We start from the raw sequence: 18,593 nt of genomic DNA, 5'->3' as shown, positions 1-18,593 counted from the left end.
AAAGGCTACAATAACTGCATCAACAGTTAAATCCTCATTCAGCAAATAAAATGTGCTGTTGCCTTTGATATAAGCAAGCTTGTTATCATGTAGCATGTGAATTTTCTTCCTGTATCTTAAACTCAGTTGGAAAATGTTGCCCCTGCTTTTAGCACATCTTTAGATAAACCTGTGCCCATGGCATTATGTCTAGCCCATGTCATAAAATCATAGAAAATTAGGGTTGGAAGGGACTTCGGGAGGTCACCTAGTCCAACCCCCCACTCAAAGCAGGACCACGCCTACCACTGTCATTCCAGCCAAGGTTTTGTCTAGCCTGGTCTTACAACCCTTCAAGGATTCCACAACCTCTCTGGATACCCTGTTCCAGTGCTTTAACTACCCTCCTAGTGAGAACGTTTTTTTCCTAATATCTAACCTAAACCTCCCTGCTGCAACTTGAGACTATTGCTCATTGTTCTGTCATCTGCTACCACTGAGAGCAATCTAGCTCCATTCTTTTTGGAACCACTCGTCAGGTAGTTGAAGGAAACAGCATGAGGCTAGTGGTACGGACTTCAAGTTATTTGGATTATCCTTTTTATTCCACTGGGTTTAATAGGTTAGGCATGTTTTAAAGAAGGATTTTCATATTGGGAGAAATCATTTTAGAAGGATGTGTACCCTTTGCTCTGATAGGATAGTTTGATTTGAATATAATTTTTAGTTTAATTATGATGATCATCAACTTAATGTTTTTGTTTTCATTTGCTCTTGCAGCGATGTTGTGATTTTGTTGCATATGTAGATCTAACAGGCGTGTCCATGCATGCAAGCACGTGCGCTTCCAGCAGCTCAAATAGAAGTGGTGGAAATTTGAGCCAGGGCTTTTTTCCTCAGTGCACATGCCCGGGCATGCACTTTGGTGTGGTACAAGTTGTGCTACTTGGGGCACAATAACCCTGCCTGGCTTCTTCTGGATCTGCAGCCAGGGGGAGCTAGAGCCTGGGGCCAGCACCTGTGCTGGTCCCATTAGTACAAAATACTGCTCTAGTAAGTAGCTCAGGGCTACTCGCTCTCAGGAGCTTCTGGGGCCCGGCCAGTTGGTACCTAGGGACACTACCCCTTATTCCAGCTGGACTGCTGAAGCAGCCCTGAGCATTCCTTTCACCTTTTACCCACTGCAGCAGTTTGGCAGTGCAGGCTGCTGCCTGGCTGGGACCTGCTGTGCTCCTACCAGATCCGGATGGGGACTGTCACTGTCCCACTGACCCCATCCCTCACCAGCTCTTGCTGCCCCACCCAGCCTCAGCATCCTGGCAATTGAAAAAAAAAAGGGCCAAAGTCACTGGCAGTATCAGCTGCCATTGGGGTCACTGGGGCCTCTTGGCAGAGTTCCCCCCCCAGCACAGGGCATGGGGCCCCTTCTCCACCCCCACCCCCTACTTACTGGCACAGAGACCGGGTCCAGCTCCCTGCAGCTGGCATACTGCCTACCCTGCATGGGCAAGCAGCGTGCTTCAGCACCAGGGTGAGGGCCAGCCATAGAGATGTGCTGGCTGGCTACCAGAGCATCTCTGTGGAAGACCAAGCCTCCAGTTGCCTCAGAGTGCACTTGCCCCCTTTTCAAAATATGTGTAGTAAAAATGGGACCATGCCCTGCCCCATTTTTTTTGTCCAGGGTATTTTTTAACCTCTGGATATCCAGGGATCTAATTTTGCCCCTGTACTGCAAATTTGCAGCGTGGGGAATGTTTTTATGTTCCCACATGTGCCTCTTGCAGCATCTCAAAGGGGTTTGAGACGCTGCAAGAGGCACGTGCACGCTTGTCTGGACATGCCGAGTGAGATTATTTACTCTGAATGTATTAGCTGATGATTCCAGCCTTTGTTTAGGTTTGTGAATTGCTTTTATGGTAATTTGATCTCAGCTACTATGTTCCTTCTTTGTGATTATTTGCAGGATCTTGAAGGGAAACCAACACTAGCTTTTAACTTGTTTAATGCTCTGTTTGAATATATGTTAAGTATGATGTGTGAGTTATTTATTGATTGGATGCCTGGAATTTTTAAAACCAGAGAACAGTGTGAAGAAAATATTACAGTTTCTAGTGCTAATTTTCACTTCAGTGCTAAAAATGTATGGTATTTGGGGAATTTACACGTTCTTTCAAGCAGAAACCAGTGGTCACTTGAATACTTGCAGACATGGGGATCTGATTGAATTGTAGTTCTCATTTTCATCAGTGGTTATTTCTGAAAGCTGGCACTGTGTATCAGCTTTCATTTTTAAGAAAGTTTCTAGCCTTCTTAAATGCAGCAAAAAGCTTAAAAACATCACCTCTGACATCATCTGCAGCCAGAGGCAATTTAAAACCACCCCCAACACTTGTTATTTTTAAGCAAATCTCATGATCTGGGGATGGGTAGGACTTGACTTTTGATTTTGAGAGGTGTAGGGTTGTCAGTGAAGGACAGCAGAGTGCATTTGCCCCCTTTTCAAAATGTGTGTAGTAAAAATATTTGTCTTTATGCTGTTTGGCTAACTAACCATTTTTTATACAAGATCTCATGGGGAGGTGGGTCTCAGCCTGCTTAAAGCACTGATTCAACAAAAGCAGAAGTGACTGGGAAAATCTTGAAAACTTTCTTTTTAAAGAGGAAGTTTTGCTTTGTTATGGAGGTGGCATAAATTATATTTTCTTCCAGAGAAGTGCTAAAATCGTGAATGAGAAGAATAATACATTTTTTATACTTAAAGAGTGTGTTGAGAGAGCAGGCCTGTAACTTGGATTGTGACTGGTGGGAAAAAGCATTGTGGATAAACAGCTCTGTTATATATATAAAACAGTATGAACAAAGCCTTCGTGAGTCAATATTCAGTAGGAAGGTATTGTGGGGTCAAAAAGTAACTGTCATTAGGCAGAAGTCTGCCTTTTGCTTTCTTAATCTATCCTTCCACTTTCCTTCAATAGCTTCTATCCTTCCAAAGGCCTTTTATTTCTTAGTCAAGAGGGGAGAACAAAACAACAAGAAGCATGTTTATTGAACTGGGATGAAAAGGCTTGGATTAGACTGGCAGCAGGCTAGGAGGGTGATTGACAGTTAGTTTCACATGAGTTGTCCTGGAGTAAGCTGGACTTCCCCCACAGGCATTTATATTTGCTTGAGATTAGACATAAAATATTCCACCTCTAAATCTACCATCATAAAATGCCATTGTGACATCTTAGACCAAACAGGGGAACTATGTTATATTTCAGCATGAACTCAAATACTGCAAGTGTACAAAGTTTTGTAAAGATTTAACACAATATTAATCATACTTTTTGTTCATGCCTTTGAAATACCACATTATTTTTCCTCCCTTATCCTCTTTTTTCCTGTAAAAAAAAGAATGAAATACACTAAATTATTTAATGAGACTAAATTTGTCTTCAGACATGTCCCTTAGAGCTGTCCTGGAGTTATATTCTTCATGATATTGCAGCTGTGGTCGGGTTGGGAAAAGGCACATATTATAAGGAGCTTTCTATTTTTTTCTCTCTCTCAAAGGTGTTTACAAAATATGGGAAATGCTACATGTTTAACTCAGGAGAAGAAGGGCGGCCTCTGCTTACTACAGTCAAAGGTGGGACAGGCAATGGATTGGAACTCATGCTGGACATACAGCAAGATGAATATTTACCAATATGGGGAGAAACAGGTAAGAGCAAATGTTAATTCCTTTAGCTAATGATGTGAGTTGGTTGCAGATGTACTTGTACCAGCTTTGTTGTCTCTTCCCATTGCCATGGGCTAAGGAATTCCACTCACCATCAACAGCCAAAACCTGTTTTAGGTTTCAATTTTAAAAGTTCTGAAGCTTTGCAGAGAGCATCTGAGCTTTACAAATGCAGGTGGAACTTAAAAGTGAAGTTGACTACCCAAAACTCAGGGGCAAGAGCAAGTTCAGTGGTTTATTCTGAGGACTTGCTTTCCAGCTTGGAAATATTCCCCACTTGCTAGGCTATCTTCCAGTGAGTCATAACTAGCTATACAGCACTCTGGGCAGAGCAGGTGGGGGGTGCAGGAGGGAGTACAGGAGAACATGGGAGCAGTGGGGCACTGGAATGGTGGCAGGTGCCTGGAGTGGTGGAGTGGCAGGCAGTTTTACCTGCTTTGGCCTGGGATCACCCATCAGCTAGTCTGGCAGGGTGCTGGGAGCTGGAGGGGGTAGTGACACTGGTGATGGGACCCATAGAATCATAGAATTGTTGAAAAGTAGGGTTGTAAGGGACCTTGAGAAGTCATCAAGTCCAACCCTCTGCCAAAGGCCAGCACAGGGCAAAGGCAGAATCAACAGATATCTGGTAATGTCCTTCTTTTGTCTTCTTAATGGGCTGATAAACTCTGAATTAGGGGTGATAAACATTTCCTGCTGGGCTGGGCTGGTCAGGAGTAGGGGGAACCCCTCACTAATCATAGTGTCCTGCCGGAGCCTGGCCGCAGCCCGTCCTCAGCTCAGCTCTGTACAAGGGAAGGGAGGGTTGCTCCAGTGCCCCACCCAGCTTCTAGCTTGAGCCACTGCAGGCATGTGCCTGCATTTCTGGGATGTCTGCCTGGTTACAAAACTGATTGAGCCTAGCCATGTTAGACTAACCTTCAAAGACTGAATCAATTCAGGCTCAGGCTTTTTGAATGTCTGTCCCTAGTCTTAAAGCCTGCACATGTGTTTGATCTACACAAGAGACTTTACTGCACAGTAGACTAATGTACTGTGCAATAAAGCATCACCATCTACATGTATGCAGCATTTACTGTGTGGTAGATTAGTCTACTGTGAAGTTGCCTCCTACTTGTAAATACAGGTTGTGGCAGGCCAGTAGGGGTTGCTCCTGTGCTGAGCCACCCACCTCACTGCACCCAACCACCTTACAGGCTCTGAGTGCTGCCCTGGGGCTGCCTCACATCTGGCCAACCCCCTTCCTGGAGCACACCCACTAGCCTGGGGGTAACGCTACCACCACCCAGAGTCTGGACTGATCCTGGACCTGTGCCCTCTGGGAAGCACAGGCCTATTAGCCCTTGAGGGTACTTGACCCACTACAAGAACTTGGGGTGCTTCCCTCAGTCTGAACCACAAATAGTGGTCTTCCTTAGTCAGCTGAACCAAGAGGACCCCAAGGCATAATCTATACCCTCTCCCAATAATTCTCCCACACTAGGTAAAACGGAGAACTTTACTGGTTACAAGGAGAAGGTTTGGAATAGGGTACAGCAGTATTGGAGAAATCCCTTACAGCAAAGTGGCATGGTAGCCTTTGATTACACATCTGTGTTACTGCAAGTTATATATCTAGTAAGCTCTCCAGTAGCTTACTCATGAGTATCATCCAAAGGCAGGTGGAGATTCCCTCTGGAGGCAAACCGTTCATTGATCATGAATTTCAAGAGAGAGAGAATTTCAGATGGTCCAGCTTCTCTCCGTGAGTTTTCATCATGGCTATTGCCCCTCCTCCTGGGCAGTCCTTCACTTATATAGTCCTTATGACCTCATTTAGCTGATCCAATGAAGACCAACAACTGTTGGCTGCCAGCCAACCAAGCTGAAAGGCATCACTGGTTTCTGGATATACTGGCAAGGTCTTTAGCCCCCTCCCAGTAATGTTGGCATTGCTTAGAACAATAAGGAGCTTTAGCCCCCCACCCAGGTATGTGATACCAGTCACATAGGCAGCAGAAGCAGGTTTTCCCCCTCCCTCAGGACTATATCCAGCTCAGGTTACAACTCAGGGTCAGAGGTGTCTGCCCTCTGCAGTGGCCATGGTAACCAAATCGTCAGATAGTTGAGTTTTGGGGAGAGACAGAGATGGTATTCTGCAACACAGGTAGCAGATTAACCACACAGTAACTACTGTGCAGTAGCACACATGTAGACAGCAGGGGGCAGGGAAACTGTCCCTTCTCCAGGCAGTTGCTTCCCAGCCTCATGTTTTGATTGGAAGATAGGGGCATGAGGTGGGGAAAATGTCCCCTCCCCTGGCTGCTGCTTCCTAGCCTCTGCTGATTGGGGCATGGAGCTGGGAAGCAGTAACCAAGGGAAGGGGACATTTTCCCCACCCCATTACCCTGATCCACAGATTGGGGCACAGGGCTGGGAGGTAGCTGCCCCAGAGGGGGCTTTTGACACTGAGAGATCTAATTAAAGTGTCCATAGCATCACATGTTTTCAGTGTCCCACACTTCAAAATGATGGCAGGGGCACTTGAACTAAAGCTCACTTGACAAGCTTTACTTCAAGTGCTCCTGCCACCATTTTGAAGTGCAGAGATGCTGAACAGATATTAATTAACATGCTCCAGCACACTTGATTAATCTAGTTTCTTCCAACGCATGCTAATTAGTATGTATTAGGAGCAGAGATCTGGCATGTGTACAGGTACCTTCCAATGTGAGGTACTAAATAATGCTCATTAGACTGCACTAATTTGCATACTTTTTTAGTGATGCTTAATGAGCAGTAGACTACTTTACTGCACATTAGCATAATGTCACTTTTTTTACATGATGCTTTAATGAGCAGTAAAATAGTCTACTGCGTATTAAAGTGTAACAGCTGCAAAATTCATCTGGCTTCAAGCCAAGTGAGTGATTGGGGCTTAAGAGCTTTGCAAGAGAGGGGGCAGCAAAACTTTGCAGAGGGTGCACAAGTCCTACCAGATAGTACCATGATGCATGCTTCTTATTGGCATGTTTAAATTGTGACCAGAGCCTGAATTGCAAACTGGGGGCTCTGATTGGCTGCTACTAAGTCATAAAAGCTGAGGGAGGGAAAGTTTGGAGATGGGGGAAGTAGCAGACCCCAGCCCCGGAGAGGTCAGGGAAACTCAACCCAAGTCAGGGGAGACCATGCTGAAACTTGCCCAGAGAGCATCAGGGCAAGGGAGAGCCTGTGACATCCCATGAGAAACTGATCCCACTCCAGATTCAGAGCTGTGTAGCCAGAGACACATGTGCCAGGGAAACAGTTGGAAGGGATCCTGTGAAGGGCTTAGGGAGGGGTTGGTAAGCAAGGTTCATAGCCTCACTGGGACTGGGAGAAGCAGCAAAGCCCTTAGAGTGTTAGGGACCTTGTCCACGTTGCACTTTTCCTGTTTCCACATGACAAAAATTGCCATTTTGCTATCTTAATCACATCTGAAGATCTACGGTGTCACCTTGTGTTACCATGTTAGTCATCTTTTTATCATGGTAAATGAAACCACCTCCAGCATGTTTTATTTTTAGTGGCTGAATTTGTGCCAAGAGGATTATTTTTATCGTATTATTTTTTCAACGTGTATCTCTCATATGGGCGAAAGTGGCATTTTCCCTGCCTTGCAATGATTTCACCACCAGGTGCCACTTGGGTTCACTCAAAAATCCATGAAATTTCTGTTGCAGTGTGTCAAGTATCTAGTTAAGTACCACCCTTCCCCCCCCAAAGAGTCTTTGCTTTTCTACCCGCTCTTGGTTTCAGGGTAGAAGTGGTTATCTCCTTTTTTTCTCTGACTGGCTGTGACGTCCGTGGGCCTCCCGTCCGGTACCGCCCTTTGTCTGATAGCCCCTCCCCCTCGTCCCGCCTGCCATGACTTGGATGTTAAGTGATTCGAAGGAGGGGTTCAGTGGAGATCTTCTGCCAGAGGGACTTGCCCGACAAAGTGGGGGTACTCACGGTTGGGTCCTCAGATGTTCCACGGGGCTCCGCCACCCCTACACCCCGTCCACTCGCCAACCGGTCACTTGTTGATGAGATGGTCATCCGCCGCTACTTGCAGCACTTCTTTCTGGCAGGCCTTCCCAAGGCCAACGGTCGTCCTCAGGCAGCCTGGCTCCGTCTCCACCTGACCCGGCCGCTAGCTCGGGTCCTTTCCTTTCTTCTCTCCCATGCTCTCAAAAATACTGCTCCTCGGGAATGGAAGAACTTCCCGAGTTGCTGCTCTGCTCCCAGCAAACGCTGGGAGTCACTCCTCTTGCCCCGACTGGGGCTTCCGGCTCTCGCCTCAGCCACTGGATTGATGCCCAGTTGCCTGCCTGAGGCTCTGGCTTTGGGGAAGCCGCAGCGGCAGCGACGTGCTGCATGCCTCCTCTCTCCTCCTCTGGCTTCCCCCTTACCGCGGGGTTTGTCGGGGCTTTTAAACTTCCTGCGGCAGCCGCTGCAGCTGCCGCAATTGGCTCAGCTGCTCCCCTTGTTGCGAACAGCTGTTTAAACAGCCGGCGTAGTGCCGGCTCGCGCGGCCGTAATGGCGGCCGCGTCTGCTGCTGCGGTCCCAGCTCCGATGCCGCCGTCCTTCCCGGGGGTGAGTAGCCCGGCCCGTGGCTTTCTTGAGGGGGTGTTGTTGCCCCCCTGTCCTGCCTATCCTCTGCCTGTACCCATGACGGCGGCCCGTCGCCGTCACACTGGCCTATTGATTTCTCTTTTGATAAAGAAGTGTATGTGTATATATATATATATATATATATATATATATATATATATATTCTGTTTATATCCCCATAGGACCTCAGTCTGTCAACTGATGTCAGGGACGAATCCCAACTGGAGGTCCACACACCCACATCCTCATCTGCCACGACTTGGTGTTTATAGGCATAGATTCAGTACCTGGTCATGTAGTTCTAGTTGCTTGTCATCCACTGTCCTATGTTCCTGAGGGCTCCACCATCCCCTACACCCTCACCCATTCCACCAGGTATCAAATCATCCTTTCGTCAATGTTCGGCCATCGAGTTCTTTCCTGGGGCCTCTGTCAAAAAAAAAAAGAAACCAAGCACTCCCATCCTGGATTATTGTTCCCCGTCTTTTTTGGGGAAAAAAAAAAATATATTCAGTGAGGTCACTTTCTCCTTCACCTGTTCCTGTCTTTACGGCAGCTCTTCACAAGCCTCTTATTGGAATCATTACAATCCCCTCACCCCACTGGGTCTGCCATTGATCATTTGTCCTTGCACCCCTTTTAGGGTCTTTACGGTACTTTCTTCCAGAATGCCCCTCTATTAGGGTTTTTACAGTACTTTCCCCAGCCCAAGCAGTACCTGGTACTGCCACTCCACCAATCCTTCCTCTAAGTCTTCTCTGGGGAGGTCCCTCTCTGCAAGAGCCTCCTGTTGGCTCTCCAGGTTGCTCTCAAGTTTTCCCGCAACGTTGCTCAACCCGGCTCCTCTCCTTCCAGTCCTGCACCCTCCCTTCCTGCCTGCTCCAGGCTCTTCTTTATAATGAGGTTTGAATTCCCAGCCCCTCACCTCCAGAATCACCTGGTTCAGGAGTATTTCTGCCGGGCTCTTTGGGGCTTTGGGGCTGGTGCAGCTGCTTCTGTCTTTGGCCAGTGCTCCTTTGCTCCCTGTGCCTCTCTCTCTGTCTCACACAGTGCTGCAACAAGACACTAGGTGCGATTATTGCAAATCTTTACTGGTGATTTAATTCAAGGTTCAGGTTAATGAAAAAAACAACTTCTTTGGATTCCAAAAAATATTGTTCCCCATAGTCACATGCACTTCACCCCAACTTTTCTAATGTTCCTTGCATGCCCTGCTTTGCTGCCTCTCCCCTCCTCCTGACCAGTGGTGGCTGACCCCACACCTTTGGAGCACACTCTTGCTTTCACATCATGCCCAGGCTGTGCATGGGCACAGTCCCATGGCTGGCTGGTTGAATATCAGGGCTCTTCCCCTTCTCCCCAGCTGCCACCAGCAGGCAATGCCCATTTTCCCCACTGCTGCTTCTCAGAGCCAGCAAGCCTCTTCTGTTCACAGTGCCCTGACTTTTCTGCTGCTCCCCTCTCCCTGCCCTAGTAGTGGCTGACCCTGCATCCCTGGAGCACACCCCTGCTTTCACACCACGCCTGGGCCATGCATGGCCACCATATTTCTCCCACTTTTCACATTTTTGCATTTCAAGCAAGCACACAAAAAACTGTACTGTACAGAGCAAAAAAAAAGTCATAAAAATTTAACTTAAGAACCATAAATGAAGACTTCAAACAATGAAAATGACAAATGAACAAATTAAAAAACAAACAAGCAAAGAAAGGAAGGAAGGAAGAAAGAAGGAAACAAACAGCTATGCACTTCCAACAGTAAGGAGCAGTCTCCTGGGATTGGACAACGATCTCATTTTCACTCCTGTCAAAAGACAAATTTGAAATCTTTACAATGTGTCATCAGTATTATTCTCCGGGTAATAAATGTGACAGCCAGAAAGAATCTAAGCACTTAGGCTTTCTTCCCACATGACATTACTTGTATTTTCTTTTGATTACATACATACATACCTAATTAATCAATCAATATCCTCATTGATCCTGTTGCTCCTCTATCTGTGTCATGGCATCTCTTGTGTCAGGGCAAGGAACAGCTGTCATGGGAGATGACATTGAGCAGTTAGCCCATTCAAAAATTCAACCAAAATTTTTGTCTTTTTCCAAGTACCTCACCATTGGCAAACTTACCACTGTCCCGCACTCTCCTTGTTGCTGTTTGTCCCCAAAGCACAGGTGGTGTCCGCAGCATTTCCAGTGGTGCCATGCTGGCAAGGCAGTGGTGCAGCACCATGTACGCAGTCATGTGTACCAGAAATACAGGAGGGGGAGGGAGGGACAACTTATCCACAGCACCCATGGAGTGGGTATAGTAGGACAATGAGTGGGTGCCCATGCCTAATGTGAATGGTGGCACTGTGGGAAGTTGAAAGGCAGATTTCTGGGTTCCTGCTGTGTCAGTTTGGTTACCCTGTTCAAATTTATGCTACATTACATAGAGTGTTTCCTAATGCCTTTATAAAGGGCTAATGGCTGGTCATCCTTACTTGATAAGTGCCCTCAGCCACAAGACAGTAGCCTTGGTCATGTAGGCCCCAAGATGGCTGTCACCAGTCTTGTGATTCATATTATGGGGTGCCTCCCTGCATCACCCTACCCAGCATCCTGCAAAAATTTGCCAAGCTTCTTCCCTCCTCCCCGTGTGACTCTCTTGGTCTTTTGCTTGTTTTGCTTGTCAACACCTTAAAGTGCAGTTTCCCAGAAACTCTGCATCTATCTCCTCGAAACTTGGCAGTCTTCATGCTCTCTAATGGGGCAAGTTTCATCATGGCAAGTTTCATCTGAATCAGGCAAGAATTGACAATATTTTAGGCATTTTCATGATTCTCCATTATAGCTTATGGGCAAAACATAGAAACAGTGTCGAAACAACGAAACACTTTCGATGAAACTAAACGGAACAGTGCTTTTGAAATTAAACAAAACTCAAAGCAAAACACTGCCCCATAAAAATGTCAAAACAGAAATCAGAGCGAAACATGCCGTTTTGCTCAGCCCTATGTATTATTGTGATGGGCTAGCTGTAGTGACTTAGCCCAGGGGTTTTGAAAGGGTAAAAGATGATTGGAGGACTTGGGATTCCCTTTCCTCACCAAACTGGTAATGATTTGGCCCAGGGGTTTTGAAGGGGTAAAAGATGATTGGAGGACTTGGGATTCCCTTTCCTCACCAATCAGGCCCCAGAGACTCACCCTCCATGTCCCTGATTGGCCCCTTGGGTCACCTGGAGAGGGATAAAAGGGGCAGTGCGGCTGACTCAGGAGAGACCAGCAAGGGACCACAAGGAAGGAGCTTTAAAGAGCTGGCAAGAGCTGGGCGGGAGCAGTTGCCCCAGAAGAGCCTGAAGGAGTGGGACCTGCAGGCAGAATTTGGACCCTCAGCAGCGCGGCTGGGCTTCAGAACCCCCTACAAGAGGCTGTGGCCAGCAGGAGAGGCTCCCCAGCTCCAGCAAGGATCTGAGCAGTGACCTGAGAGGTTCCCAGCTCTGCTTCCAGCTCTTCCAATAAGAGGCCAGGCAGCTCAAGGTGAGGCCGGGCTTCTGAAAGACCAAGACCCCTAGCAGCTTTGTACAGTATTGGTACTGGTGGCTATGTGGTAGAGTTTCTGCTTGTTAGGTGGGAGGTCTGAGTTCAAGTCCCAGCTGGGATGACTTGGGGTGAGTGAAATAACAGCGAGAAGTTCTTGTTGCAGTGGAAAGGGGTCATTGGGTTTTCTCCCCCTTCAGGTACCTAGGCCCTATATTCCTTGTTATTTGACATTTTGTATTTTGCGCCTTTTATATTTCCCCAACCAGTATTGTTTGTTCTGCTGTTTGTGTTTTATATTTTGTTAACCCTGTCTTTTGTCAACTGGATGAATATGTCTATGATTGTAAGCATCTAACCTTTGCTGAATCCTGCCCCCTCGGGGTGTTGTAGTGTCCCCTATACCCTCTGGTTTATACTGGTTATGTTCCCAGTACTGTTCTCTCATTAAAAGGTATATGGTTAAGTCCCCATTGGTGGTCTGGCTCTACTCTATAGGGGGAGGAGAGTCCCTATACCTCCCACAGCGCTTGTGCACCTGCTTTGATCCCTTCAGTTGGAGAGGGGATACCTCTTGGAGTACCACCTGGGTTACATTATCAAAGATTTACTCATGTATGTGGTGTACCCCCAAGTAATGCCCCTTGAGGTTAACCAGCCAGCTTTGTCAAGCACACTGTTCTGGGCTTGTGTTGCTCTGTCATGGTGCAGCTCATGTGCTGCCTACCTGTATCATCCAAGACTTGGGGAATTGTCAGGGTTATCTGGGTGGCCAGGGTGGGAGAACAAGGCATTTTTGGTGTTAGAGCATGGGATTGCTACTGCAATTCTGGTATTCTTTGGAGTCTGGAACATAGGTGAATTTAAAGTGTAACTTAAAACTTTCCTCCTATGGAAAAAACAGTACAAGCCACTTTCCAAAGTCCTTTGAGGAACTTTATTTCTATCAGTTTAAAAAAAAAATACTAAAGCAGATAGAAAAAACATATAGCGAGTGAACCTAACCTGGTTCACACACCTCCCACCCCTGCCTTTAATGTTACAGAGAAATGCTAGATAGATAGAAGTACAATCTGCTTTGAGAAAATTGGGGTGACAGCAGATGAGGGAGCATTGCCTAAGAAGCACACCACCACAGGGGGTAATAGAGCACCCATCAGCCCTCTTGTGACATAATAGCCTATCTAAATGAGATTTTTTAAAAATGGATTCAGTTAGAGCTTGATCACTGAGGACTGCCTGTTGAATGGGAATTCTATTAGGACATCGCTCAGCTTTGTGTACACTCATGCTTTAGTCACGAAAACCTGCTACCCCACACGATGCCCCCCTCTTCGACCCTCCCTGGGGATGCTCAGTATCCTCCTGCCCTTCGTCCCTGAACCATCTTGGGGCTCTCCTCTTGTGGCTAGAGGAAGCTCAGCTCTTGTTTGGAAGAGAATGAACAGTTGGTTGGGGTGGCATATTGTCAGTGCTCCTCTAAGTATGTTTACAATCTTGAAACTCTGTTAGAAGCTCCCGTTTAAAGCTTTGCTCCAGCCACAAATGACAATCAACCTTCTTAGTGAATTTCTTAAAACATTGTACCATTTCATTAATCCTGCTTTCCATAAGCTCAAAATTGGCTTCCTCCCTCCTCATTAACCTACTGAAGATATCCTGAATTTTGGATGTCATTTGGTCAGTAGCTGAAGAATACTTTCTTTAGTTGCTCTTTGATTTGTTCAATAATTGCATTGATGATGAGTGTTAATATCTGCTCTTGATGATCCAGGATCCACAGCTCCTGTAGTAGGGGTTGCTGTGTACAAGAGAAAGCTCTCATGCAGTGTTGGTCTACTTTTAAACATTTTTTTTTTTAAAACAGTGAGTCATTGTTAAAATATTTTAACAGGACACCCTCCACATGAATTACCAATGAAAACACACTAGGTAGCACCCAAATGTGTTATTAAGGCTGCACCCCAAAAATATTCTGACCAGTCTCAAGGCATCTAGTCCCTCACCTGCCTGTACCTGGTACCCCTCTGCCTGGAAAAACGCATACTACCATCCACCCAGCAGAGAGTAGGTTAGATTTGTTTAAGGGGACTAGTCTCCCCCACCCCAGGAGACTAAGGACACATGCCGCACTAATATTTTACGCCCATGGCTAATACTACTGCTATAACTTAGAAGTCACTGTTCGCAAGGCTTGTGGGGTCTCCAACACAGGACTTGCTCAGGAACCCGAAGACTCCTGTGACAGAATATTGGTTGAGTCAGAGTCCTCTTCTGCATCCTGAACAGGAGAGTCATTTCTGGTCCACTGCTGCTCATTTCTGACTGCGTGCCATAGAGGTCCCTTGAGGTCATTCATCTGTAACTGAGTCTGTGAATGAGGAGCCTGATTGCATGGAGCTTGTGCAGTGGCTGTGGCCTGCCAAGTACTGTGGTGCCGTGGAGTTTCTGGTTCCTCATCCACCAAACCTGTTGTCCCAAACTTGCTCATGCAAGCCTTTGAAGCATCACTTTTAACGATGGTAAACAGCTTGTCATAGAGTGGAATCATTCTACGTGAGGCACTTGACCAAGAATTATTGTCTTTTACGCAATGGAAGGCACACTTTAAGGACTTGATCTTACTGCAACATTGTTCCCATTCCCAAATGATGCCATGTTCTGCTAATGGTTCCACAATAGCCACATACACTGGTTTATTTCTTCAGTTTTCCAGTTGTGTCAACACGTTCCATTCACCCCAAATATCAATCAGTGCCTCAACTTCTGCATAAGTCCAGTTTGGTCCCCAGCCTTGAGAAGTATCCAGCATGTCTGCCAAATGTGGCCTTTTTTTGCTCTCTTCCATGGCCAACAAAACATATAGCAAAGTAGATGGTACAGTGTATAGCCTACTAGGACCTGTTCTCGGGTATGTTCAAGGACCTGAGACCTGCAAACCTTTTATGAAGAGAGTCTTAATAGAATTGTGATTGGTGCAATCTCCAGATATTTGTGGCAGTTGTTCACTTTTGATAGTCTAGCTGCTGGCATTCAGAAGCATACTCACACAACTATTGTGCTGGAAATCGGTGAAAATGTTGGGTGATCACTTCAGGCAAGAAACTGCAAACATGTTAGAATGCATGACTGAAACACATGTCCATTAGATATGCAGGCAAAAATAAATCCTGTATGAGCATTTTCTGCAGGGTGATCAGGATTCTTACATCATGAGAGAGGGTGCAATGTGGGTGGTGGTCCATAATCTCATTTTTGGGTGCAGAGCATAGAAATTGCCTATTCCATGTGCTTGAGGGTAAATTGTGGAATGGAATAGAAACCCCTCCTGTGTCCGGGGTGCTGTCACCTGCTAGGCTGCAGCACTGAGTCACAGCTTTAGAATGGTTTTCTGGCAATTTTTTCGTGGAAAAACATTGGCAGGCTGCACCCATCCATGACTTGACTTAGGGAACTAAGAAGCTCTCCTGGGGACACCATAATTCCAACACCATTTAAAATTGTTTGCTTGGCCAGCTCTGACCTTCAGCTTACAAGGAACACTAGGGAAGCCTGAATCCTGAATTCACAGCCCTGCATTCAAAAGAGTTGTAAATTATTGGGCCAAACCCCATGTAGTGCCTGAGGTGGGATGGTTTGATCTAGAGTGTTCAAGCAGACAGACAATTTTCACAAAAGACAGACAAGCATAGCCTACCTTTTATGGGAGGAGGGGGTGTTTAACACATCAAATGTGAAATGCAGGAAGCTAAGGAAGGATTGTAAATTTAGTAGGAATGCGGTTACATTTCAGGTCTTTTCAACCAAAACCAGAAAGATGCAGATGCAGGGAGGATTGTTAAGAGCACATGGTTTGTGTAGCTATTGACATGCAAATGACACAAGTGGTTTCATGCTAACATAGGACTGACTGTTGCAGGCTTTGAGCAACAGGGAACACAACAGGCAGAAATTGGTGTGTGTCCTGCTTGCTAAAGACAGTGGCTTCCTCAAATCCTGATGGACTAATCAGAAAGCAGAGGTTAATCTTAAAGGCCATCAAATATTCATATTGTAGAAGTATGGTTCTAAAGGAGGACTTTAACAACTTGAGGCACCTGTGCTGTTGTCTTGTAAAACTCCTGAATAACCAACTTTGGATGACTGCCTTGAAGAAAATGTTCTTGATTGAACTATGGAAGCTGCTCTCACGTTGCAACAACAAAAAGGTTGGATTCAAAAGACTACAGTGGCTTGCAGGCCATACATTAAGGGCAAGGCTCACCAGATATGGGCACACGAAAGCAGCTCTGACTAGTGGGAAAGAATCGTCATGTCAACATGGAATGATGCCCAATGGCTTGAAACATTAAGAATGAGCAAAAAGACTTTCGTACACGTTGTTACCTTGCTTGCACTGTACATTGAGCACCGGACAACTGTCATGCAGAAGCCCATCAGCCCATTAGCCCAGAGAAGCATGTTGCCATGGCTGTGATGAAACTGGCCACTCCAACAAGCCTGTGTCACATTGCAAATCAATTTAACGTGGCTCCCTGCACTGCTGGGAGGGCAATCAGTGAGGTATGCCACCTGCTGCTGGAGCTGGCAACAAATAAATTCATATGCCTAAGTATGAGGTGGTGGAAGGATACTGGGCAATGGGCTTCCCAAACTGTGTGGGAGCGCTTGACAGCATGCACATTCCCATCCTAAAATGGTTCCAGGACAACCGTTCGTTCATAAACAGAAAGGGGTTTCCTTCAGTCATTCTCCAAGCTGTAGTGGATCACCAAGGCAGATTTACAAACTTTTACGTGGGATGGGCAGGAAGCACCCATGATGCACGTGTGTTTCAAAACTCACCGCTCCCTGGGATGATGGAGAAGAGCCGATATGCCCCAGGACTAGAGGAAGTTGTCATCCAAAGTGTTTCAGTGCCCCACCCCCAACCCCAATAATTGCTGATGCAGCTTACCTGCTTCTGCCCTGACTCATGAAGCTCTATAGTGGGCAAGTGAGTGACCCACAGAAATTAGTGTTCAACAGTCACCTAAGCAAGTGTCGCATGAGTGTAGAGTGTGCATTTTGGGTGCTTGAAAGCCCGTTGGAGATCACTCAGCTACAAGCTAGAAGTGCTGAAAACATCACCCCTTTCATAGTGGCAGCAAGTGTGCTGCATAATATCTTTGAGAGAAGGGGTAAGATTTTCAGTGAGTCTTGGAAAGAACGTTTAAGGGAACCCAGAGAGGCTGCAAGATTTACACGGAGAGCAGGAGGGCAAGGTGGGGGGGCAGGGTAAGAAAATTCCCCTCGTTGACCCTGGGCTTTGTTTCCTTCTTTACCTCAACCACACCATCCCCCTGCCATGTGGGGGTGGGAGGGAGGTAGAAAGGCAGTTCATCCTAGCCACTGTGGTGATTGCCGGGGAGGGAGGGAGTTGGAGTAGACTGATCGGGGGTGGGGTGGGGGGGTTTACACATACAGGAAAACAGCAGCAGGGGAGCTATTGTCATAAATTGCCTGGCAGCTCATGAGGGGGAACAGCACACATCATGGCTGCTCACGAAGGGGAATGTCCTCTGTAATATTGTGAATTGATCATTTTTTATATTTTATCTTGAATTTCATGTTACTTCGTAATTGAATAAAGTATTTCTGAGATAAAGTTTTGTTCAATACTTGGTTCATAATGGGCTCTCAGAGAGGTCTCTGTATGGGGGTTCGGTGGGTAGGAGGCATGGGGAATGGGTCTGGGTTGTTTTGGGGTGGCAGGTGACTTGAGAAGAAAGGCAGGAGTAGAACTGGTGGGGGAATATGACTGCAGGCAATGATCTACAATGCAAGCAGTAATAGGATTGACATGCAAATAGACTACATGATAAGAAAATTATTATTATCATTAGGAAAATACAGTATTCTAATACCAAAACTTAATTCAAATTATTTTCCTGTACCTACTGGACCCAGCACCCATAAATGACTGTGCTTCTTTGTATCTGGACATAGAGTACACCAAGCCCAAGTAGCAAAATACATTGAAGTAAAACATTTGGGGTATATAAACAAACAAAAAAGGAACATTGCATAAAGCATCTTTGAAAAGAGCTAATGAAGTATATTTCAGTAATTAGCTGCTTGAACTACCTGAACATTTCTAATTTTTCAGCCTTTTAAAATCTTGCACACTGTAAGTTGGGCAGCAGAGCAACAGGCAAGCCTGGAAGTAGGGCAAACAAACACAGCACAGACGGTTCTTACCCTAAAAAGAGACAAAAAAAAATTGTAATCATTGGTAAATACTGGCATGTTCATATATTAAACCAAAATATTAACTTTTAATTTCTGAAATTACTTCAAGTGCATGTTTAGTTGCTGATGTATTCACGCAATATGATGCCTTTATCCCTACTTAGAAACTGTCTACATCGCAGCAGAGAGAAGCTTACATCTTATACATACACTGCTAATGGTGAATTCTCAATTGCTTTTTCAGTATTATGAATCTAAGGATATTACGAGAAGCAAATAGGCACCTGGCAGTGACATTACTAGCATTGCCACTTAAGACGGAAGTGGCATCAGGCATCCTTCTCAGGCTTCATGAGTGTGTTCTTCTCTGCTGCCTATTGTGACTAGCGGGAGCAACATGGAGCATAGCAATCAGGAGCTAAAAATAGGAGGGAGGGAAGGAATGCATCAGGGAAGTTTAAGAGAGAGCATAAGAATTTGTATTTAAAAACTAGCATGCAGTGTCTCCTGTCCTGAACTA

The 18,593-nt window shown here is 46.0% G+C and overlaps 1 protein-coding gene across 3 annotated transcripts in view; it reads left to right on the top strand.

Annotated features, from left to right (window-relative positions):
• The window catches only part of LOC102561347 (acid-sensing ion channel 2), a 481,367-nt gene that overhangs the window by 187,101 nt on the left and 275,673 nt on the right, over positions 1–18,593 (top strand). For all 3 annotated transcript variants that reach the window (XR_002094474.2, XM_059726831.1, XM_019500653.2), the window contains exon 2: positions 3,535–3,685. Coding sequence is in view for 2 of the 3 variants with exons in the window: in XM_059726831.1 (XP_059582814.1) it covers positions 3,535–3,685 (151 nt within the window). In the remaining variant the exon portion in view is untranslated. The remainder of the gene's footprint in view (positions 1–3,534; positions 3,686–18,593) is intronic.

The sequence above is a fragment of the Alligator mississippiensis genome, chromosome 4 (genome assembly GCF_030867095.1).
Source record: "Alligator mississippiensis isolate rAllMis1 chromosome 4, rAllMis1, whole genome shotgun sequence".
Lineage (NCBI taxonomy): Eukaryota > Metazoa > Chordata > Crocodylia > Alligatoridae > Alligator > Alligator mississippiensis.
The sequence above is the reverse complement of the archived record's forward strand: the minus strand, read 5'-3'. Positions and strand labels throughout refer to the sequence as shown.